The sequence below is a fragment of the Sander vitreus genome, chromosome 6 (assembly GCF_031162955.1).
Source record: "Sander vitreus isolate 19-12246 chromosome 6, sanVit1, whole genome shotgun sequence".
In the NCBI taxonomy this organism is placed as follows: domain Eukaryota; kingdom Metazoa; phylum Chordata; class Actinopteri; order Perciformes; family Percidae; genus Sander; species Sander vitreus.
The window spans coordinates 16,069,533-16,092,627 of NC_135860.1; the positions used below are offsets into that span (position 1 = coordinate 16,069,533).

The 23,095-nt window shown below is 41.9% G+C and overlaps 1 protein-coding gene across 5 annotated transcripts in view; it reads right to left on the reverse strand.

Moving 5' to 3' along the window:
- nbeal2 (neurobeachin-like 2) overlaps positions 1 to 23,095 on the reverse strand; it is a 35,379-nt gene that overhangs the window by 4,136 nt on the left and 8,148 nt on the right. For 2 of the 5 annotated variants that reach the window (XM_078253070.1, XM_078253073.1), the window contains exons 4-50: positions 22,084 to 22,165; positions 21,600 to 21,712; positions 21,283 to 21,365; positions 20,446 to 20,531; positions 20,039 to 20,342; positions 19,803 to 19,909; positions 19,343 to 19,429; positions 18,346 to 18,429; positions 18,001 to 18,099; positions 17,198 to 17,832; positions 16,968 to 17,100; positions 16,476 to 16,595; positions 16,030 to 16,360; positions 15,725 to 15,807; positions 15,517 to 15,609; positions 15,080 to 15,251; positions 14,502 to 14,635; positions 13,541 to 13,700; positions 13,129 to 13,231; positions 12,804 to 12,954; positions 12,463 to 12,618; positions 12,194 to 12,353; positions 11,472 to 11,560; positions 10,634 to 11,332; positions 10,359 to 10,543; positions 10,005 to 10,161; positions 8,681 to 8,824; positions 7,353 to 7,676; positions 5,433 to 5,582; positions 5,158 to 5,315; positions 4,853 to 4,977; positions 4,643 to 4,760; positions 4,265 to 4,422; positions 4,042 to 4,175; positions 3,843 to 3,950; positions 3,320 to 3,415; positions 3,070 to 3,194; positions 2,769 to 2,909; positions 2,554 to 2,684; positions 2,310 to 2,419; positions 2,072 to 2,189; positions 1,792 to 1,889; positions 1,573 to 1,686; positions 1,396 to 1,482; positions 1,144 to 1,253; positions 219 to 391; positions 34 to 128 (exon numbers count right to left, since the gene is read on the reverse strand). In XM_078253070.1, coding sequence (XP_078109196.1) covers positions 34 to 128; positions 219 to 391; positions 1,144 to 1,253; positions 1,396 to 1,482; positions 1,573 to 1,686; positions 1,792 to 1,889; positions 2,072 to 2,189; positions 2,310 to 2,419; positions 2,554 to 2,684; positions 2,769 to 2,909; positions 3,070 to 3,194; positions 3,320 to 3,415; positions 3,843 to 3,950; positions 4,042 to 4,175; positions 4,265 to 4,422; positions 4,643 to 4,760; positions 4,853 to 4,977; positions 5,158 to 5,315; positions 5,433 to 5,582; positions 7,353 to 7,676; positions 8,681 to 8,824; positions 10,005 to 10,161; positions 10,359 to 10,543; positions 10,634 to 11,332; positions 11,472 to 11,560; positions 12,194 to 12,353; positions 12,463 to 12,618; positions 12,804 to 12,954; positions 13,129 to 13,231; positions 13,541 to 13,700; positions 14,502 to 14,635; positions 15,080 to 15,251; positions 15,517 to 15,609; positions 15,725 to 15,807; positions 16,030 to 16,360; positions 16,476 to 16,595; positions 16,968 to 17,100; positions 17,198 to 17,832; positions 18,001 to 18,099; positions 18,346 to 18,429; positions 19,343 to 19,429; positions 19,803 to 19,909; positions 20,039 to 20,342; positions 20,446 to 20,531; positions 21,283 to 21,365; positions 21,600 to 21,712; positions 22,084 to 22,165 — 7,423 coding nt within the window. The remainder of the gene's footprint in view (positions 1 to 33; positions 129 to 218; positions 392 to 1,143; positions 1,254 to 1,395; positions 1,483 to 1,572; positions 1,687 to 1,791; positions 1,890 to 2,071; positions 2,190 to 2,309; positions 2,420 to 2,553; positions 2,685 to 2,768; positions 2,910 to 3,069; positions 3,195 to 3,319; positions 3,416 to 3,842; positions 3,951 to 4,041; positions 4,176 to 4,264; positions 4,423 to 4,642; positions 4,761 to 4,852; positions 4,978 to 5,157; positions 5,316 to 5,432; positions 5,583 to 7,352; positions 7,677 to 8,680; positions 8,825 to 10,004; positions 10,162 to 10,358; positions 10,544 to 10,633; positions 11,333 to 11,471; positions 11,561 to 12,193; positions 12,354 to 12,462; positions 12,619 to 12,803; positions 12,955 to 13,128; positions 13,232 to 13,540; positions 13,701 to 14,501; positions 14,636 to 15,079; positions 15,252 to 15,516; positions 15,610 to 15,724; positions 15,808 to 16,029; positions 16,361 to 16,475; positions 16,596 to 16,967; positions 17,101 to 17,197; positions 17,833 to 18,000; positions 18,100 to 18,345; positions 18,430 to 19,342; positions 19,430 to 19,802; positions 19,910 to 20,038; positions 20,343 to 20,445; positions 20,532 to 21,282; positions 21,366 to 21,599; positions 21,713 to 22,083; positions 22,166 to 23,095) is intronic. The other 3 variants (XM_078253072.1, XM_078253071.1, XM_078253074.1) reach the window with 3 other exon arrangements.

The following is a 23,095-nucleotide window of genomic DNA, read 5'->3' on the forward strand; positions in this document are numbered from 1 at the left end:
TAATCATGCACACACAGATTTGAAGATGTTTACCTGCTGTAGAACCTGCCACACTATACAGGATGTGTCCCTTGAACCAGAGATGAGGTAGATGCCACAGAGATCCAGAGCCAAGCACGTAACAATGTCTTTGTGGAACACACAATAATACAAATAAATATGTAACATTGAAACAAAGCATGTGTATATAAGTTAGACAAACAACAATAAGAGCTCACCAATGTGCCGGCAGATCCTGCCCACAAGCTTGCCCTTCCCCAGTTGGGTGACACGGAGACTGCAGTCCCAGTTTCCTCCACTGAATAGCAGGCGGCCGTCGTTGGACACCACGAGCAATCGAGCACTGATCTCCACCCCGGGAGAGAAAGGTCCGCTCAAGAAACGCTGCGTTCTGCACAACAAAGCCAAGTTGGAATGATCAAAAGGTAGGAACAAGAATTGCGAGTGAGCTGTGGCCTAAATGTGGCGGAGATTTATAAACGGCACATTAAACTGTCATGACATAAATTACAACCTGCGTTAGATCCAGTGTTCAGATGGTTCTTATCCTGATTTATTTTGCGTTTATGTGATCCACATTCAAGGTCAGTTTAGAAAAAGATCCATTAAACCAAATTGCATTTCATTAAAACAGATGTTACGCTTCTATTCAACTATCAGGAATGTTTTATGCATCTTTTAAAATGATGTGAAGTGAGTTTTTTCACTGACCCAGTTGAGGATTTCTTTTCTTTTTTTAAAGATTATTTTTGTGGCATTTTTAGGCCTTTATTTGACAGGACAGCTGAAGACATGAAAGGGGAGAGAGGGGGGAATGACATGCAGCAAAGGGCCGCAGGTCGGAGACGAGCCTGCTGTGTCGAGGAGTAAACCTCTATATATGGGCGCCCGCTCTACCAACTGAGCTATCTGGGCGCCCCAGTTGAGGATTTCTGAGTAAAAAATAACATCCATCAAATAAGTGAAATAAGTAATTTTTAAGTACAGATAAACTTGTTACTGCTTTTTTAGAGTCAGCTAATGACAGTCATAGGGGATAAACAGATATTTAACAGTCAGTCATTTTAGATGTCACTTGATTGCGTAAACCACAAAAAAATTAAATATGGGTGTCACATAGGCTTTTTTTCTGAGGACACTCACTTGGGATTAGTCATGGTGGGGTCCTTAGTAAAGGTGAAGTAGTTGGCGATGTTTTTGTCATATGGCAGCCAGCTGTGTGTCCCTATCAACCCATTTGAACTCACAGTCACCTGAAGAGAAAAAGTGCCATGATACAAACATATAAAAAAATTTTTTAAAAAAAAAGAGTAAACATTTATATACAAAAATAGTGTTAATTGTTGTGACTGTGTTAAGTTTTACATGTGGCCTGTGTGAACGACTGATCCTTACCAGCATATCTGAGCCCTGGATGATGAAGGAGCGATTCTGGCTCTTTGGTACCACTGCCTGGACCAGCGGAAGGCCATCGCTTACCACCTGAGGCACACACATTATAATACATACATACACACCAACACAATATGAGTTTTTGATTTAGAGGAATAATGAGGTCATGAGAGAACCCACCTCCACAAATGGCCGGAGTTTCTTGAGCTGCTCAAAGATATTCAGGGGCAGAGTGTCCAGGCGGGCCTGCCGCCTAACTGCGTTCTCAGCTGACATACGAGGAGGATGCGGTTCCTGGTTCAAGATAGGAATGTGATATATAAAACTGACACTTTTTAAACAGAACTTTATCAGCTTTTTGTTGATAATCAAGGTCGTGAATTAGTCTGGGAGTTGTACCTTAAGGAGCTGACAGGGAGTCTGTCCAAAGTTGCTGATGATGCCTTCCAGGGCCTTACGCTCTGTCTCGTTGGCAATTGCATCCAGATCTACTGCACCTACATGAGAGCCAAACAAGAAGCAAGAGTGAGTCTCACACAAGAACACAAAAAACACTGTTCATGTGTCAAGAGACTGAATGGAAATATGGGACATCAGGAGCAAACAATTTCACAAATCCTCGCAGAATTAGCAGGCTCCATGGATCACTAGTGAGAAAGAGTTTTCACTTTTGCCTTACCCTCATACGTGCAGTAGTAGAAGACATTGAGGGCGTTCACTGCCTCCTCGCCTCTCTGCTTGTAACCAAAGATCAGGTCAATCCACTCATGGAGGTGACTGGACACATACTCACATTCCTAGATGTTCAAGATACAAGTTGTTGTCATCTTGGATAGTTGCTTTAATACAGTGTGTTAGAAAAAAAATGCACGATTAACAGGTTGTCTAAGTTTTAAGACTTGTTTGTGTAGGCTCACCAGGGCTTTCCTGTGTTGCTTGATGAAGTCTTCTCTTGATGTGGCCCAACGAGGCAGCAGAACATCTGTCAATGGGTCCTGAGATATCTGCAACTGTCCCAGGTTGAAGTCTGCAACAATAATTCTGCGTTAGGATCTTTCAACAAAATAAACAAATATTTGCATATCAACATCTCACAACGAAACGAAGCAGATCAATTTGCTTTCAAGCTGTCAATTGCTCCAACGGTTCAGTCTTTCTCACCGTTCATGTTCTGCAGGAATTCTGGGTAGTAGAAGAACTCTGGGATGAGCTCTTTCACGTCAGCTGGACTCTCCATGCGAGCCTGCCAGGCGGCTGCCACCGAGTGGAATTGTCTGTCTGCGCAGTCAAACCTAAACAACATTTACAGTACCAACATGAGACTGCAGAATAGCAAGAAATATAACAAAATATAATACACTAGTCAGCGTCCCCACCTGCCGCTCTGCAGCTGGATATGCAGAGTTGTGAATGGCTCCATGCGGATCATGTAGTGCATGACTCCTGCTGCATTAGAGTAGTGTGTGCCATAGTGAAATTTGTCGATGGTGCCAGTTGGGTCCTCAAAGCTCTCATACCTAATGACAAAATGAAAAAAAAAGCTCATCGATTAAAGCAGAAAACTGATGGTTTTGCATGTTTTAGCTCCTCCTATCTAAAAAGTATGCATCCTCTGTTGGCTACTGATCTGCAACCCCTTTAATACAACCAAAAGCACATTGTCATATAACCACTTACTTTTCTCTGACATTCTGTGCATGGCGGGAGTTGACCACACCTATGGGTTTGGACAAGTCTCTGAAAACTGACGGGTCCTCCAGATTCAGAGTGGGAGAGGTATAGTCACACAAGATCCAGGGGAACTGAATAGAAACAAAAAACACAAGTGCAACATGGTGTTTCCTCACACTGTAAGTGCATCAGCTTTAGTAACAACAGAAATAAAAATAGGTAGTGCACACTGTCAGGGGAGGTGGAGTGTACTCACCACAGGATACTGCGACAGGTCGTTGTAAGTGCGTCCAGAAATGGTGTTCAGTTGCATCAAGTACTCGAAATTGGAGATTTCTCTGCACACCCATTTCTGTTCAGCACATCAAACATCAGATTGGTCCAACACAATAAGCAAAATTCAGATTAAAATGAATGAATGAAGAAATTTATTTCAGACATATCAAAAATAAACCAAGAAATATGCGTCAAATAAGCAAAACATTCAATAAACAAGTAACATTGGCCAACTTAGACATGTCTGAAAAGGAGTAGGAAGAAGTACACACTTATTTAATCCTACCCCTTTTCCATAACTCAGTAAATTATTATTATTATTTCATTTACCACATATTTGTATCTCATTTATATTTATCATATCTATCTTATATAATATATATGGGTTTTATATATATATATACATATACATACACACACACATACACATACATACATATACACACACACACACACACACATCAATAATAACACTTCATAGAGAGAACTGATTAAATAATAACCTGTGTAAGCCCAGATGCCTTCAGTAGCTCTTGGGGGGAGCGAGAGCCAAAGTAAAACAGGTTGGGAGGCCGCAGCCCAAGTATCCTAGAGTACACTTTGTTTCGTACCTGAGAGTGCAGACATTCATTATTTTAAAACATCCATTTCATTCTAATTTCTTTTTCATTCAGAAGGAGTTATATTTGATCTGAGCATCACCTTCTTCCTGAAGTTGATGAAGTAATGAGCCTGGTCTATGAAGAACAGCTCCAGTGCAGATCGCCGCAGGTTGTAGCGCCTCAAATGCACTTCTCTGAGCTGAGACAGAGGTCTCTTGAAATCAAAGCCGATTCCTGAAGACACAGATATTATTTACTTCTGGAAGGGCCCTTTGAAGAGCATTAAAAAAAAGTTAGCTGGAATGTTCACCATATAATCTTACCTTCCTCTGTCTCTTCTTTCTCACTGCTTCCATCATAGAAGTAAAGATGGTGTGTGGTAACCTCCAGACGACCCGGAACAACCGCCACGATGGTGATGAGCTCACAGTCTTCAGACAGAACCAGTTTTTCTTTCTGGTTCTCGTCTTCTCCCTCCACCCTGACAGCATGGTAAAAAAGGTTAAACCTTTACATTACATTACATTGCACTGCACTGCACTGCTTATGAATACTCACAGGGACATACTATTCAACGGCTTTTCATTTTTAAAGCCTGTTTGGTGAAATTTTGTGTTTCAAAACCAATGTGCCAAAAGCCTGGCCCATGGCACATCTTCACATCTTTGTGTCTTCTTTGTGTTTTTGAATTGAGGACTCACTTGTTATCCAAAAAGACGAGGTCTTCGTCTCCTAACTGATCATCCTCCATGTCGCTAACTTTTGCTTCCTTTGCAACAGCCAGTGGGAGGGGTTCAGAGCTACGTGGGCTGTCAGCCCCTGAAAAAGAACAAATTCTTTAGTGAAACTTTACTGTATATTGCTTACATGACAAAAGAGCAAAGTTCATATGATTATACTCAGTGACATACCCATGTTGTCCCTCAGGGCACTGGCCTCAATGTGAGGATCATAGTTGTAGTTGGGTACAAGTTTAAGACGCATCTTTGAATAAGTCTCTGCATTGGACAATTTCCATTTTACCTCTGGTTGAACTCTGGCAAAATAAGGAAAATTACAATTTAGCACATTCTGTGCAGCAAGGAAGAGCGAAAGGACAGTACAATTACAAATAAATGTTTTCCTCTTATGCTGAATTACATGTTTTCTTCAATCTACAATTCTTGGTCAGAGATTTTAAGCCAAAATGTTGATTAAATGTCAGAGGTTGTCGTACTTGTTGGCCCATGCTCCTCTCTCACTGGTCAAAAGCCTGCGGAGAGCTTTCCAGTGCTGCCACACCACCCCCTGCTGGCTGGAGCTCTGCTTCTGCAAACTGTGGTACCTGTTGTTCTCACTTCTGGCTCGCTTCAGGTAGGGATCCACGATCACTTCCTGCTTTCACACAAACAGACACAAATGTCAGATCAGTAAGGTGAAATGTTTAACTCTGCATTTTAATCAGCTGTTACGTGACAGTGTTTGTTGCATGAAGCTTGGAAGTTTTATAACCTGAAACTTGGACTTGCTGTCTGATCTGTCTTTGTCCCGTTTTAAGGCTGTACTCATCAGGGCATCGAAGCAGGAATTCCAGAAATTGGACATGATGTCATGGCTCCTCCCAAACGTGTCCAGCTCATACTGCTCCATGGTGGCCTGAACCTGGAGGTGGGTTTTCAGAAGGGGGACATTAACGCAGACAAACAGCTAAAAAAATGTCAACTCAAGGACAACTCAACAAAGTAAACAAACCTTTGTGTCAGCATCAGGCTAACCACAAACCAACAAACCTATATTATGTAAGAAAAAACAATAAAGAATTACCTAAAAATATATATATAATATAAGCTTACACTTTAAAGTTTCCCATAAGCCATACTTTGACCTTTTTTATTTTTTAATATGATAACTCATACATTTCCTAAAGGAAGAATACTGCATGTTAAATGCATAAAACAGGATGATTCTCAATGTACAAATGAGAGACAGGACTGCAAATACACTAGCCCCCATTTCTTTAACAGTTTCCTTTATTTACGGTATTTATTGTATTAGAGATGTTTAAACTCATCTTTCTTCTTTCCTCTTACAGCCTTACCACTTCATGCTAAAAATATTAAGTTATATAAACATACAAAAATATATAGAACTACCCTATACATTCATTTAAAACAAATACATAGGCTAAACTGCAAACACATACACACTTCATACAGACATACGTGCTTGTGAAATCAGCCAGGGCCAAGTTTCAAAACTGTCATGGCAGCCAGAGTTATGCCACTCTGGCTAATATATTGCGGGATCTGTATACAAAAGTAATCTAAACTAAAAAGATTTATGAACATGCACTGTCATACAGAGCGATGATAAATCCTCCTCTTAGCGAGTGGTGAGCGTGACTGGCACTAGCTTCAAGTTTGAGCATAAACTGATCTCTGCCTAAAATACATTGAGGGTTAAGCTAGAAAGCACTTTAGGGAGTTACGGTTTGTGTTTTCTACTTTTTAAACTTGTGTTCACAGTTTAAAAAAAATTGGATTAGGTTTCTCAGCCACCCATCAGGTAAACGGTCTGACCAGGAGGCAAGATTGCAAAAGTCCTGAATGTACACTAATGTGACAAAGAACAGAGCCAGCAGTATCTTAGAGAGGATGATTGATTATACCTGCTTAGTCTTACCAAAGACTGGATAGGAGGCTCTATAGACTCCTTAACCCTCGTCTTCCCGTCAACTTGTTTTCCTCTCCGGTAGAAATAGAAAATTAACCCTATTTAAGACGCTTTTTTCCAGGTTTTTGTCGGATTTTTTCTGATTCACCACTAACACCAACTTACAAACTCTTTTACACTTTTTTTTTTTTATTCATGGTCAATAAACCTCATTTAAATTAAATAATACCTAATTTGAGTTAAAAAAAAAGAAGCTTAAATTATGAATTATTTCGACAAATAGTTATGATTTAGTTAGTCCGGATACGTGTTGTCTGACCAACAAGTGCGTGTGTGTTGTGTGTGTGTGTGTGTGTGTGTATGTGTGTGTGTGTGTGTGTGTATGTGAGAGTGTGTGTGTGTCTAACCCTAACCCTTTTTGGAAACTTTTGTTGCTTTTCCCCCCCGATGTTTTTGTCACTTATTTCAACGTTTGTTGATTTTTTTTTTTTGCACCTTTTGAAGTTTTCGTTGTTGTTCGACATCTTTGTCACTTTTTTTTTCAACGTTCTTTTATCAATTATTTTCTTCAAATGCTATAAATTGAATAAAAAAAAACCAAATTCGACTTTTTAACTTGTGAAGAGTGTTGTGTGGAACCATCCATGTTGTTTCTTTTTGAACATTTTTGTTGAAAGAAACCCAAAATGTTCTGATGTAGAAACGAGGGTTAAACAAAAAATAAATGACATATTTTAAGTGCACAGCCAAAACACTGACCTGCTGCTGGAAAAACCCCTGCCACTCCACTGTGTGACAGTAAGCTTTGAGGTCCTGGGCAAAGGTGGTGCTGCCATTGGTGATGGGCAGGTTGGGCAGTAGGTTCTGGAGGGTGATGGGGTCGGCATGCTGGTCGAGCAGCGTGCGCACGATGGGCACAAGCTGGGAGAAAGTTTCTGCATGCACATTGTTGGTGCCGTCCACTGCACCTTCTGGCCACAGGGGGGCACCCAGCTGCCCCAGCAGGAAGCACACCTCCTCCCAGCTCAGACACAGCACTGTCTGGAGAAGGCTGTGGAGCTTCACATAGGCCATCACACACAGCTGAAGAGGGGCAAGGGGCAAATCATTTGCTGTGCTTCTTACTGAGAGCCTATGCATACAGTTCATGAAGGGATATGATAAATAAACATATATGTGATGGTGTTTGCTTAGTTTTCCAGATCTACACCCCTCATGAGAGAACGTCTTTGTCAAGGGGGACTTAAATCAGTGGTGGAAGAAGTATGCAAATCCTTAACTTAGGTAAAAGTAACAAAGCCACATTGTAGAAATACTCCAATACAAGTACAAGTTCTGTATTTAAAAGTATACTTAAGTCAAAGCACAGAAGTATAATGGGCAAAATGTGCTTAAAGAAATAAGTCATAGATCAGAAATAAAAGTACTCATGCAGGAAAATGACTCGTTAATACTGATGCATTAATCTACAAGCAGTATTTTACTGATGTTTTTTGTTGAGGTAGAGCTTATTTTTTATGTTTACAGTTATTCACACATGTTATGTGTATTTTAATTTGTATATTCACTCAACTTAAATAGCTCCAGGCTTATTTTATTTTCCCGCAGCGGTGATGTCAGGGATCAATTAAGGTAATTTATTTCAAACCTGATACTGTGAAAAACAAATTCCTTGAGGGGGAGTTGTACTTCATTGGAGATGAACACAACCAGCACTATCTGATGGAAAGCCTTATGGTCAGTTCATTTATAACCGCTCGCTCAATCCAACAATCCTACAGCGAGAGCAGCAGAAGTCATAACTCTGAGGGGAGCTGCCCTTTCATACAGAACACTCCCTAAGAGGAATGACTGCAATGCCTTTGGAAAGAAACCCGTAGAAGGCCTGGTATTTATAAACTGGCTTTATCGGAGTTTGCTTATCAAGTTAAATAAAGACTGCGTAAAATCCTTTAAATTTATTTTCGGCAAAGTTCAATCGCACAGGTGTGTGGGTTGTAAAAGACATGTACAGTGAGAAACATTTTACATTTATGGTTGGTGTGCTGGCTGGGTGATGGACAGGACAAGTTGTGGGTGCAGCTGACCTGTGAGTGCTGCTGTTTTATATATCCGGTGATGATACGCAGGCCAATCTGGGCCATTTCCTTCAATTCGTTGTTCCCAGGGCTGCCAGGGGTGCTATGCCAGGCCTGCAACTTGTCCAGCAGGTTTACCACCCCCTCAAAGATCTGCAATACAACAACCAACAACAAAGGACTCAACAAAAAGGCTAGACCTGTTTCCACACCTTGCGAAATCCACGACAACCTAAACCCATTCAGTTCATTTTATACAGCTAAACCAGCATTTAAAAAGGTGATTCAGATGCTACCTACACCCAACCATGATGCTCCACTTTCCATTAAGACAGGGCAGGAACATCAGACAGCCACGCCCAGCTGCCCATGCTTGGTTTAATGTTTGGCTTAAGTCTCTGATGTCTTTAATATCATTTACTTATCTCATGTAACCAACAAAATTAGATCATCACATCCTGACAATGTAGTTCGACATTCAAAGATGTACTGTGTATCTTAATACGTAAAACGTAAATTATGATAACTTCTTTATATAATTACTATAATCAAATGACACCACTTCTTGGAGGACAACACCTTTGATTGTTCTGCACACAGTGTGTGCCACCAGCTCAGTCACGGCAGAAATCTGCTGCATTGTTTATTGGCAATAAGAGATTGAAGTGTACTGTTGCTCTGACTGGACTGACCATTTGTAATTCATCAGTAATCTATATTCCACTGGGGTTAAGTATTTATAGAAAGCAAACATGCAGCCTGCCTTGCACTGGTATGTAGGAACCTCCTACTGTCAGTACTCCACTGACTGCTTCTGTCTTGCTAATGTAAGCTATACTCAAGACCTGAAGTTTACCAACATGGTGAAGGTTTGTGATTCACTGCCTTATCCAAATTGAAAGGAATAGTTCAACATTTTTGGAGATGCGCTTTCTTGCTTAGAGTTAGATAAGAAGATTGATACCATTCTCATGTCTGTACTGTAAATATAAGGCTACAACCAGCAGCCAGTTAGCTTAGCCTAACGTAAAAGCTGGAAACAGTAACAAAACAGGCCTACCAGCACCTCTAAAGCTCACAGGGTTGTATGTGCTGGACTATTTCTTGGCAGGGAGCAGACACTGAGGTTGCTCTCATTAAGACATGAGAGTGGTATCATTCTTCTCATCTAATGCAGCAAAAAAAAGTGAATAAGTGTATTTCTCAAAATAAGTTTAAATAATGATTTTTGCATATGACGTCTTTTACATAGTTTCTCGGCTGCTTTATGTTGGTGTGAACTATGAACTCAAACTTTTCTCTCTTTTGGAGATATCTGACAAATGTTATATACCTTTTCACTCCACAGGGTATTGTTGTCTGTCCCCTCAGCAAACAGGAAGTCCTGCAGCAGCCTGAGGAGCCGAACCAGACTGGGACAGAAAGGCAGAGACACTCCCTGGGCGTCCCTCAGGTCTGACAGAGACGACTCCAGCATCATCTCCAACAGACTGGCACACAGCGTGGAAAACAGACTATGAATACATCGCCCCAGTGTGACGCAATAACATTTCTGGATATTTAGACAAAAGGTGGCACAGCTGAAGGTGTGGTTCAATTTGTTTTTCCATTGCAGGACAGGACTTCACTGCCAATTCAGTGTGCTTGTTCTTGGAGGGGAAGTAAATGTGAAATTACTGTCACTGACCTGCGTTTGATGTCATCGGGAGGGCGGACCAGTTGGCAAGAGGAGCCCAGTTGGGTGAGAACAGAAAAGACCTGCCCTCTCCCTCTCCACACCACATCCTCCACCACCTCCGCCCCGCTGCCGCTCCACAGCACGGAGAAGACAATGTTGGTTAGCAGGTTGCACAGCTCCTCCTCAGGGGTCTGCTGTAACACAAACAACACTCAGTCCCATAAAAAATGTCAAATAATAGGCTTGATATATCAGTAATATTTGAGCTGAGGAGGCAGCCATACCTGTGGGTTGGACGTATTGGAGATTGTGTCTCCAGTTGGAGGGTCTGTCCCATAGCTGGTATCATCCAGCACGTTAGACAAACTGGAGCTCTTCCTAGGTCTGGCAGGTGGAAAAGGTTTTCCATGCTCTAGAGGAGATGGTGTGTTTGTCAGACTACCTGCAGGAGTGTGTGGGCCAGTATAGCCAGCGCCCCCTAGCTCCAAATCAAAGGGGCTACCAAAGGGGGAGAGGGGCTGGTAGTCTCTCCCCTCCTCGTCGGGACGAGATGAGGTGATATCAACCGCATTGGAGACGGAGGACGAGTGGCTCCCCTGGTCCACTGAATCAAACGACTTAAAATGGAGGGAGCCGGTGAAGTTTTTACCACCTCCACTTGGAGGTGACTGGGACAAATCAGAGAATCCCTCAGAGATGTCCCGTGGGCCACCTTCAACCTCTTCCTCATTCTCGATGTCCTGCGTGGTGCGGTAGCTCAGGAAGATGTCTGTGTTTGTGTCCTCTATAACCAGAGCTTGATCCCTGCACAGCGGCGGCCGGTAGTTTGGCTCGAAGGAGCTGTTAGTGCTGGAGCCTGCAATGCTGGCAGCGTGGGACTCGTAGCACTCTTTCACATAGAGCTTGGTCAAAACATCCTGCCAGCCGGGCTGCCTAGCAAGCTGCTTCACATAATCGTCGTTGGAGTAGATCAGATGAAAGAGCTGGGGTAATATCAGAGAGGGACAGGGGAAGTCTTACTTTTCATTACAGAGATGAAAAATGTGCTTAGGATGAAACTTGTACACTCAAAAGTTGACTGTGGTAGTTTTAGCAGAGTATAAATTAAGCCAGCAGACTGACCTTGCGGCAGACGTCTAAGCGGACAGTGAGCTCAGCTCGATGAGAAAGACAGACCACAGCCAGGAGGTCTCTGAAGTTAGGGGTGGCATCTGTGGGAAAGTAGCACATTTAATTTAATTTTACAGGCCTTGGGAGCCATTAAATCAGCTTTCTGCTATAAATTCTAGGATCCTTCATAAACTCACTTATTATCTTCCAAAATCAGAACAATACTGGTTAAGATTTCTGTATTTGTGATTTTTCGGTGCCGTTTCTCTTTGGTTTGAAAGGTAATATCAGGTATTCCCAACATATGCACCAAAGGCAATTCCAAGGTAACACTTACATGTTCGCCATTTACTAATAATGTCTTGAAAGTTTACGTTAATACCTAGATCCTCTAGAAAAACTATGTCATTTAGCTTGATAATGACGAGGAATTAAGACAAAGTTACGAGTCTGTTATTCTTATCAGTTTAGTTGTTGTGTGGAGTTTATAATAAGCCGTTGATTCCCAGGAGAATTTGTCAATAAAAACACAGTCCTAATGAAGCAGATACATTTTTGAGCATTAAACTCTGTTACTTCTATCTTGAATTTTGCCTTTTGCTTATTTAAGGTTATCGAGAAATACTTAAGTTTTGAAAGCAAATTTTCAGGTGCTTCAACCTTTATAAAAGGTCTATTTTATCATCCATTTCTAGCTCACTAGATCCCAGAGCACAAAGCTGTTTCGGCATTACCTGTAGCAAGGACCTGCTCGTACAGACATCGCACAGTGGTCATGGTTACGGGATTTTCATCAAGGAAACAAACCAGGCCAAGATATCCGAAATCTTTCAGCTTGATGCGCTGCTTGTTGCGCTCAGACACTCGCTCGCTTTTGAGGATTTTGTATAAAACCTGCAACGTTGAAGGGAAATTGTGTAAGAGTTTTGACAATATATCACATGGGAGTTTGCAGTAAAAGTGATAAGCTGAAGTATTTTATGGTCAAGTCAGTTGTTTTCACCCTGAACACCCTCTCTCTGGCCTCGTCTCCGAAGCTTGGATTGAGCAGCAAGCAGTACAGCTGCTCCACGCCCCACTCCAGCAGCACGGCCTGCACCTGCTCACGCGGAGGGCTGCTCCTCAAGAGTTCATACAGCACATCCAAGGCTCTCACCGCCTGATCGAGAGAGGACATAGCAAAGAGATGGAGGAGGATAAAATGCCAAGAAATATGGATTAGGGAGGGTAAAGTTTTAAGTGGTCACAAGAGGAGTTTGAAAGTACGCAGATGCCAAAATATGGGAATCAAAAAGGTAAAATCAAACTCCCTAAAGAAACACAGATAAAACACATAAGCACTACCTGCTTCTCCTCTCCGACAGTCAGAATGTATGCGAGGACACTGTGAAGATCCTCTGGTGTAGGAGACTTTAGAAAGTCTTTCAGCAAGGCGAACAGAGAGTTTTGAATCGTCTGCTTTTCATCAGACAGAGAGCTTCCGTCTTTCTCCACACTATGACCAAAGATATTAGTTAAGGAATAAATCACCTTATGAACAGATGCAATCATGGATTTAAAATAGATAGGAATAGGTAGACTTACTTTTTAAACCACTCAACTCTTAATATATATTGTGGCAGACAGCGGTGTTATTTTGAAACCATATTGTGAATGTCAAAAGGTTCACCTGTAGTATGTGTGAATGGTATCCAGAACATATTGGACTCCATACTTCCTCTTCATGCGCTGCTTCCCTTTGTTTATCACAGACGCAAGGTACTGCACGTGGGCTTTGGGAGAAAAAGAATACTTTTGTCATCTTCCTTCAGTTTGACATTTAGAAATGGCAAACCAATATGCGAGGTTGTACTGAAAAAATGCATTAATTTACAAAACAGGGTACTGAAATGCAGCTTTAGGCACGTTTTCACTTTTAATATGTTGCCACAGCCTCGAAACATTATCAACATATCTCTGATAGCTTTAAGCCTCCTCTTGCTCATTTCAGTCTTGCATAAATATGAAAAAGGGACGCAAACAGCTTCGGCAGACATGAAAAGGTTCACAGGTGTGACAACACGAGGGCTGCCTGTGCCTACCCAGACAAACCGCAAAATGGCTTTTAGTCCAGATGCGGAAATCAAAGAGCAGGTGCTGGTAGAGTTGCTGTAGAAGGGGGCTGTTCCCCTCATTGAAAACCTGCTCCAACAGTAGCTGACAGGCCATTAAAACATTCATGTCCATCATACTGCCAGGAACCTACAGTAGAGGAAGCACAGAGAAAGGGTGTTAAAGTGTGTCTTTTTTTAAATTATTTTGATGTATCTGTTCACTAAGGGTTTGTGTATTTTTAGTCAAACTTGAAGCTGAAGAAGTGTTGCACTCAGTTGAGTGCATATACAGTCCAAGTGTTTGTGTTCAGTGTATACCGTATGTGTGTGTTTCTTTCTTTGCCACTGTCAAACATGGCAACCCCATGTGATGATTATTAGGACATAGCTTCCTTACAGGATGCTCCACCTTAACGTCATATATTTCAACATATCCTGTCAGACAGAAAGCATGTCTGTGCTGCATCAAGGCAATACCTGACTGGCTGCAACTATCAGAGATTCTGTGTGACAATGTAAAATTCTGATTTATCAGAAAAATGTACACCAAGAAGTGAGAACAGGAGTGCATCACAACTCACTGTGGCTTCCATGTTTGTTATATGATATACATTTTTATTTTTTTATTTTGTTTAATTGTTGTTTATTATTTTCCTAGATTTCAACACAACAATTTCAAGGGACAGATGTTACAGCTGATATCCTTTGTTCTCAGTCAGAGAGACCACGCAATCTGGCAAATTCTGCATAAATTTCCCCACAGAAGCATGTGATACTGTCATTTTCAAAGAACCAATGCTGTTTCAACAACACCATACCCATTCATTACACAGCAATTACACAGCAGCACTACAATGGAAAAGGTCAAATATTCACTTTCAGATGCTAATCACTTCTTCTCGCAATTAGTTCCCACTTGCTACAGCAAACTTAAGTGCAGGGCACCTACTTTGCTGAGCATGGCTCCTATAATGCTCGGCCCATGGCAGCGCTGCAGGCTCTCCTGATTGACAGGGTGATGACGAATCAGGTTTTTCACCATCAGCAGGAAGGCAGCGATGCTGTTTCTCTCTAGTCTGGCCTCTGAGAGAAAAAAAAAAATAGGGCAAAAAAACTTTTAAGATTTCCTGTGTTACCCACAGTCGTATTTGTGCATTAGCACGCACTTAATTGACATTATCAAATCTCAGGATGAGTCATTGTGAGGGTATGTGTCTCACTTCTGCTAGACAGTTTGTTCCATTTATCTCATTTTGTTCTCATCAAAATGTATGCAGACTGGTGCTGCTTCTGGCATTTAACCTATTAGCCTCGATTTCACAATCTGTCCATTGTATATTATAGTATGTGCCTCTTTTCTAGCACATACTGTTTGTCCTAAAAAAAACAAATTCAACAGCAACATCTCCTTCAAGAAAAAAATGTACTTGTCTCTATAATTTAGATGAACTGTCCCTTTCATTAAGACACTATCACTGCATCAACAAAAAAAAAAATCATACTCTGAATATCTAAACATGACCTGACCTGCAGACTTGTTCAGTGGCAGCAGCATGGCAGCGGGGCCTCTGGGGGAGGTGAGCTCTGGTCCCAGCAGGTCTGAGATCTCCTGACCGCTGTTGTAAACCTGCTCGGCCTCACATACCTGCTCGAGCAGGGGCAGCAAAACCCCTATACCTCCCATCACGTTAACAACATCCTGGAGGGAAAAAAAACACACATAATACTTTTGTAACCTTCCACCTTCCATTAGTCCTATTTATTTCAGAAATTGAATTAACAAAGGGGACCTGCCCAAAGAGGAAACAGCATGACAGCAAAATAAGGAAACGCAAGATAAGGTCATAAGCAGATAATACAGAGATATTTCACATCTCGCTTTGGTCACCAGAGTTGAGTTTAATTGTATGAATTATTCAAAAGAAGACATCACAGCTAACAGCTCAAAATGTTTCATATCTAACCTTGATGTCCCAGTTCACTACCCTGTGTCCTGTAAGCCTGCCATCATATTGGTGATTGGGCGACAGGTCCAGACATATCTGGCTCTTAAAGGCCTGTAGAAAAACATACACACACATGTAAACAAGACTATTTTACCAGTGTTTTTAAATCACATAATAAAAGCAGTGTCATAAAATATGCAAGTTTTCCTGAGTTTCAGTGGGTCACCTGTGGAGTGTAGTAGAGCAGAAGCTTGCTGTTGAGATCAGATAACTCTCCCTCTGCTTTGAATAAGGACACGTGATTGGGGCCTGTGAGGAAGAGCAGAAACCAATGTAGGTAAAATATGTAAACATTACTTGGTGTACATGAAAGAAATACTGCTAGGAGCATTCTGTGATTTTCTTTACTACTAGTTTCCTGTACACTTGATTGTCTGGTGAACTCTGGAAGAGCTAAATGCTGAAGAAATAAAATGTTGAAGGTGTATAATGTGTACAACAACATTTGCATTGTAGCAGAGCGAGACCTACCTGCAGCATGCAGAGTTCTCGTCTGTGTCTGCTGCAGAGCCTCGTGGCAAATGAAGGCGGTGCCCAGGAGTCCATCCAGAGACGTGGGTGTTCCCCACTCTGTGTCCTGCAGTCCTGCAGGGATGGTGTGCACTGGGGAGTCTCCGAAAGAGCCCCAACGGCCTCCTGCAAAGGTGGCTGGGAAGGACTGGGAACGGATAAGGGAGGGGCCATGGGCGGGGAAAGCAAACTCGGGCGAAGGGTTAGAGGACGAGGAAGTGGGCAGATTGGGGGAGGTGGTGGTGGTAGTGGTCCGGTGGCCTGCCGATCCAATGCAGCAGGAGGTAAAAGGCTTCAGGAGTCAGGTTCAGGTGGGGGAGGAAAAGAGGAAGTTAGATTAATAGAGGGGAACTAATCAGTAATAATACTTCCATGGCCAGGATACATTAGATACTAGTTTCAGTTACCTCACTGAAAGATGGAAAGCGAAGCTGAGCAGTTTTACGCTGCTCTCCATCGATGTAGATGTTGACCAGATTCTGACCAAATGGACGACGGCCCGGGATGTGGACTATAGCCACTGAATGCTGTGATGAGGATGGTATTAAAGATCACATCAGTTTCTACTTGTGACAACAACAATGAAAAAAAAATGCAAATTTGGTGGTTACAAACGTACATTTTTGTATTGAAAAACTGGAGCAACACAGACTCACAGTCACAGTTGACAGCTTTAATGTAACCATATTGATAGACCTCTCTAGCTTCTTGTCTCTACAAAAGGTAAACTCTTCAATTTCTTATAGCAATTGTGCTTTCAAGGTTACTGACCCAGACAACGGCACTTAGAAAAATTATGGGCAATTCTTTCTTTGATAGAATCTATTTTCTTTGAGACAGGCTAAATAAGGCCAAATGTTGGCCACAATTCTAGCTGTTCTATGTGTGTCCACACTCACCCAGCATGAGTCAACTAGTGGGTGCTCTGGCAGCGTGACGGCCATGTAGTCTTTTTTAGTGCAAACAGCCACCACTAGCACTCCCTCCATGGTGAAAAAGGCCTCCAGCCCAGTTCCACTTGCTGTGAAGAAACTTTACAAAAGAAAACCCATCTATTAAAGTATTGTTCAATGCAGCCATATACATATAAAAGCTTGCAATTCTATTTCTCACAAATAACTCGCTTCACCTGTAGAGCTGCTTTCTGCGTGGTCCTTTTCCCATGTCATGCTGAGCCCCTGTACCAGAGTTGGCAGGAGGTTTACGGTTGTTGGAGAATTCCATGTTGAGACAGAGCCAGGCGTGAAAGGCAAACCCGCTGCCTGGCCAGCGTTGGACTGTGGGCACCATAATACCTGCCATGGGGGGAGTAAGATCAAAGTACTGCAAGGCACTGTCCTGGCCTTCTCTGGCTGCCATGGCCGAGAGAATTTGGATGGTGCGAGCGCAGTAGGGGTGCACCTTCCCCCCCACTGCGCCATTGTCCTGATCCACCCTGAGCAGTCTGAGCAGGCTCTTAAGCTCCTCTGGTCTCAAACACAAGGAGCCCAGGTCCTGCAGGAGGCCCAGCAGGGCATCTGCACACTGCCTGTCCAGACTCTGGGGCTGTGAGAGCACCTGCAGCAGAGCGCCCACCATGCCTGCCTCCACAGCCACAGTGCGACAGGATAAGGAGGCACCACAGACGGCAGCCAGCCACTGGGCCACCAGCAGCTGAAGGTCCCTTTGACCGGACAGGTCAGGCAGCCATTGCAGGAGCAGCAGCAAAGGCTGTTCGTTACTAATGCCAAGGTGATGGGCGTGGGCATGCTTGCCCTCCACTGCCTGGAGACAGAGAGGGACAAAAACGGTGACGACAGAGAATGAAGATAAGACGTGGCCACATGGTCAACAACTTCAGCAACACAATTTAAATAGGAACAAGGTCATCAATAAGAGCTAATTGACTACTGTCTCTGCACTCAGTGGGGATAACAAGGAAATGTTTTTCACCATGTTCATCAGCTCTTGCAGAAGCCTTTTGGTGGGTTGACCTTGACTTTTCAGCACATCAAACAGTTGGGAGTAGCCAATCCTCTCTTTGAAAACCTCCTGAGGCAGAAAAGAGACAGAAATAGGCTGGAGAAAGACGTTCCACAGGGGATAACTAGTTGGCACACTTCCATACATTGGAAGGGAATACAATGAGATTTCTTAAATGAACGGAAAACAGCTTTCCTCATGAGGCTGTCATTTTTGCAGGCATTGTAGTCATCATAGTGTAATTTGCTTTATAGTACATGTACAGAAGTATGAAGGGTATATGATTTGACCATAGAAAGTCACAAAGGGCCTTACCTTAGCAGAGGGTGAGTTGCTCATTATAGCTGTTAGGACTTCTAAAGCATGAACTGTAATACTGTCTGATCCTTTCTCCAAAACCTATATCAAAATAATGATTGTGTTAAAAATAATGTTGATTGTGGCATTGCAGAACTAAAAATGTGCATCATCATGATCAACACTGATGTTAAACATTCCATCTGCACATGACCAAAAAGGAAAACAAATTAATTCTGAGAAAATCTGAACTGAATGAAGGATTATTTGTAAAGTACAAGAGGAAGTACAGCACTTTTCTTTTCTTTTTTCCCCACACCACAATTATTGGAGCAGACTGGGTCAAAATAAGTGCACTGCTGTACCAGTCACTAAACAATCGCCTCTTTGTTAATTACTGATAGATCCCTGCATGCAAAAACCAAAGCCAACCACCAAAAAAGAAAGAAAGACTGAGGCAATCCCCAACTATTGCTGAAAATTAGGCAACATCAAAACCCCAGGACACAAGCCAGGTCTTTCACACAAGCACAACCGGTTACACGAAAAATAAAGAAAGACATGCATTTCAAAAAACACCATTTCATGCACCATGAGAAACACAGCATGCTTCTCTTGCCTTGTCAACAGGGAATTCAGCCTCTAATTATGAATGTGATATAAATCAACACTCCCACACAAGCAAAGACTAATCCTCCAACTCATAATATGAATCTTAACTTTTCAACGTGCACAGTTAATGCCAGCTTGTCATTTCTTGTATTTCTAGTTAGATTAAAGTAACATTTAATCACATATACAGTAACATAGGCTGTAAGATGGACAGACTAAAAAGGGAACTCCAGACAACAATTATCACATATAGCCGCGCTACCTGCTTTATTTACAAATGAGTGTAAGCCAGACTTCCTGCCCGAAGCTTCCTGTTTAAATAGCTCAGAGCAGTTAACGAGTGAAGAGAAGGCTGAGTTTCCTGCTGACGGACCAATATCAACACCAAGTGCGGGGGGGGTACCTGGTCCACTTCAACCTCTGCGAGTAAACATGTGGTGAGGTCACACACAACCTCACGCTCCGGGCTACGCATGTTGCTCTGAAAGAGCTGCAGGACATACACACATCAGCACACAAACAAACAAACACACAACAACAAGACAAAAAAGTAATCTGTCAGATGTAATGGAGACAGGTTTGATCCTGGTCTCTTTATAGCTGCTGCAGTGGGACACATGTGTAGTAGCCGTATGGAGAAAACATAAGCTGGAAGCATATAGATTTATTTTGTGATATATTTAACATTGACCAAGCAGAAAAGGTTACAATAGCACATGTGGCTTCCAGGCAAATAAAAAGGGGAAATAGATATCAAAATAAAAAGGTGACAAACTGACAGACTCACAGACCAACTGACAGAAGGACAGATACAAAAAGCTGACAAAGCAGACAAACACATTTTAGATGGACAAGGGTCTGACCTTGCTGTTCTGAATGAGCCTGAGGATGTGTTCAAAGCAGTTGTTGTTGAGGAACACAGCCTGCAGGACTGGCCTGTCAGTGCACTGCAGGATCTCAGGAACAGCAGCTAAAATTGACAACAAGGAGGATGTTGTCTCATGTTATTTATAATGAAAATCGATTACTTGGTTAGAGATTAAAAAAAAGGAATGCTTTACGCTCAGCTACACTTGAAACCTAGTGGACACGCTCTTACTAAGCATTTGACTCTGGAGGGAGATCAGGCTGTCTTCCCAGCTCTGTCTCTCTTGCTGCTCACTGCTCAGCGGACGGTTCCAGTTGAGGAGCTGAAAGTAGCTCTCCAGTATTGTCCTGATCTCCACCTGCCGCTCAGCAGGGCTGCTGGAGTGCAGGAGGTGAATCATCGCGGTCAGGCACTGCAGGGTCAGCCGTGGGAGCCCCGTACCTTTGGGTTCAGAGGAGGTCCGGCAGCACCACACTCGCAGAACAGAAAACAGGTCCTCAACAGATTGACTGGTGATAGAGAGAAGGCCATTCTTCTGGAACAAAATATGGACAAAGTGACTCCCCTGTAATCAGTTTTAATTTGCACTTGCGTTTTCACAATATTCTCTTATCTAGAGGACAGATAGGCTAGCAGACCTTTCCTCCACTGATGACAGCTCCCTGGAGATGAACAAATCTGAGTGTGAGGAGCTCTGGGATCTGCTCGCTTTCCTGGAGACTTTCTGTGAACATTCAAGCCAAGAAACAGTGTAATGCAAGACCAGCTATCACTTAACCACAATACAGAAACATTAACACAGTGCTGTCAAAATAACATGGAATATATATATATATATATATATATATATATATATATATATATATATATATATATATATATATATATATATATATATATATATATATATACACACACACACATTTTTATTTGTAATAATAGGAATAAGAAATGTCAAATGTTCATGGTACAATGGCTCAGCAAAAAAGTCCCTTGCAATGCCACCTCTATCATTCAGAGTTACGTGAAAAGAAAATGCCTAATCCTCGCTAATTTGCTAGGTATTACACAATTAGCTCTTAACATTTCTAATTAAAGCATGCCATTATGGTTTAATCTTCCTAAAATTTGGACATCCTGAAACTTGCCCAGGCTAAGATTTCCTACATGGCTTATAGATTAGTGCTCATTGATCAAATGGACTTCTGTAATTAGAAATTATTGGACTCTGGGGATTGAAACCTGATAATTAGATGCTGAATAATTAAAGTTTGACTGACTGCACTGACCAGTTATTTTTCAATATGAGAAAAATGGCAAATATTGATTTTCCAGGAGATTTGGAAGAAAAAAGGTCACTGTTTTTCAAGACAAAGATGACAGATCTAAGCTGCAGTGGGAACAGTTTGATTCTTGTGGTATGTGAGGTCTGACAGAGTTCAGAGTGGTAGAGCAGACAAAAGAAAGTGTCTTACCATGGTAAAGAGCAGACAGCTCCTCTGGCAAGGCCAAAGGGGAGAACTTATACTTGTTTCTTTCCAGCAAGCTCACCTCCTCCCTGCAACACATAAAGCTTCGAGTCACCGCACTGACTCACATCACACCCAGTCAGCCAAGGACTGCCACTGACATTGCTGGATCTAATGAGGGTTGACTTCAAGGCTTACACACAACAGGGCATTCACAAAAGGTTGGGCAAGATGTTAAATGCATAAGATCGTATTTGGGTCTTTATGTGTGACTAAATTCCACCTCTCACACATTCACACAGGGTGAAGGAGCACACACTCACCCTGCCAGGCGTCTCCTCCACGTCTGATAAGGGTCAAAGAGACTTTCACACAGCACGAGCCCATACTGCACAACCATCTGCAGAGATGACTGCTCCCCTTGTCCCTTCTTTAGCTGTCCAAAATAAAGTTTTTTACACTCATTATCTGGAACTCATATTCACAACAGAGACACCTGTATCAGATGTTCTTTTAACATGCAACAAATACAACACTTTCCTGTACAATGATTAGAAGGTCGACAAGACACCAACTGCTCTTTTTAGCGTAAACTAGTTCTGTTACTTCTGTGTGAGGATGTACACACTAAACAGAATACAGAGTGTTTAGGTTTCACTGTCTCTCTACTGTACATCACATTCCTGCACAGTTTGGCTACTAAATAATCTTTGCATGTGTGATACTCTGAGCAAGCAGTGGAGCCAAGCCCAGTCATATATCAATACACTTTTGTCTGGTTTAAGCTACTGTTATTAATGGACTTACCTGGTCCAAACAGAAATTCAAAAGCTTGATGGTTTCAAAAACAAAATCCGGAGTCTTGTCTGGGTCAATGTTCTCCATATTCCTAGAAGAAGAGAGAAACTTGTGCAATTGAGTGTTAAGTAACTCTGCTTACCCAATATGGTCATCGTAGGCAAAAAAAAAAGAAGACTATTACAGAGGATGCACAGAATGTAAGAGACAATTCCTGACACTGAGTTGCAGCCGCTTTGCACAATCTGCAGTGCAATTTCTGGAAAAGTAAAAGAAAAAAAAACTAATTAATCTGGTTCGCTTTTATCACCACTGCGCTTTTGTTATTGGTACACATGTAATATTGATAAGAAAAAAGACAAAATGATCTAATTGTGTGCATTACGTTAAAAGTTTCAGGTACATTTATATTTCCAAAAAACAAACTTTTTTTTAGTCTCTGGTACCTGCCTAAAACATTATTTTATCCCTAAAATGATATGTCCAACAGCCTAATTATATTGTATTGTTATTATATAATATAATATAATATAATATATTAATATATATAATAATATATATAATAATATTATTATATATATTATTATTATTAGGGCTGTCAAAATAACGCGTTCATTTCGATTAATTAATCTGAGAACAAAAAAATAACGCAGATTAATCCATTCCATATTGACGTTTGACCCGGAGCCGTTCTAGCCACCATTGGACTGTAAAATGAAGGAGGGAGACGAGAATGTTCTGCCTGGATCATTAATTGGAACATTTACTTGTAAAAATCTTCTTCCTGCCAACCCTGGCTACCGAAATCTGGTGCTACTGATATGTCTGCGCTTCTCTTTGATGCTCTAAAACACAAACACCGCTGCACGTGACGCTAGTTAACACTATACTCGACAGCAGCTAACGTTAGCCTACCGCTAGCTAGTAGCTGGATTAAACACGGTTAAAATGCTGACAGCTAACGCTAAACGGTGTAAAGTTTGACTGTGTTTTACTGTAGAGGATTCAACACCGGGATGTA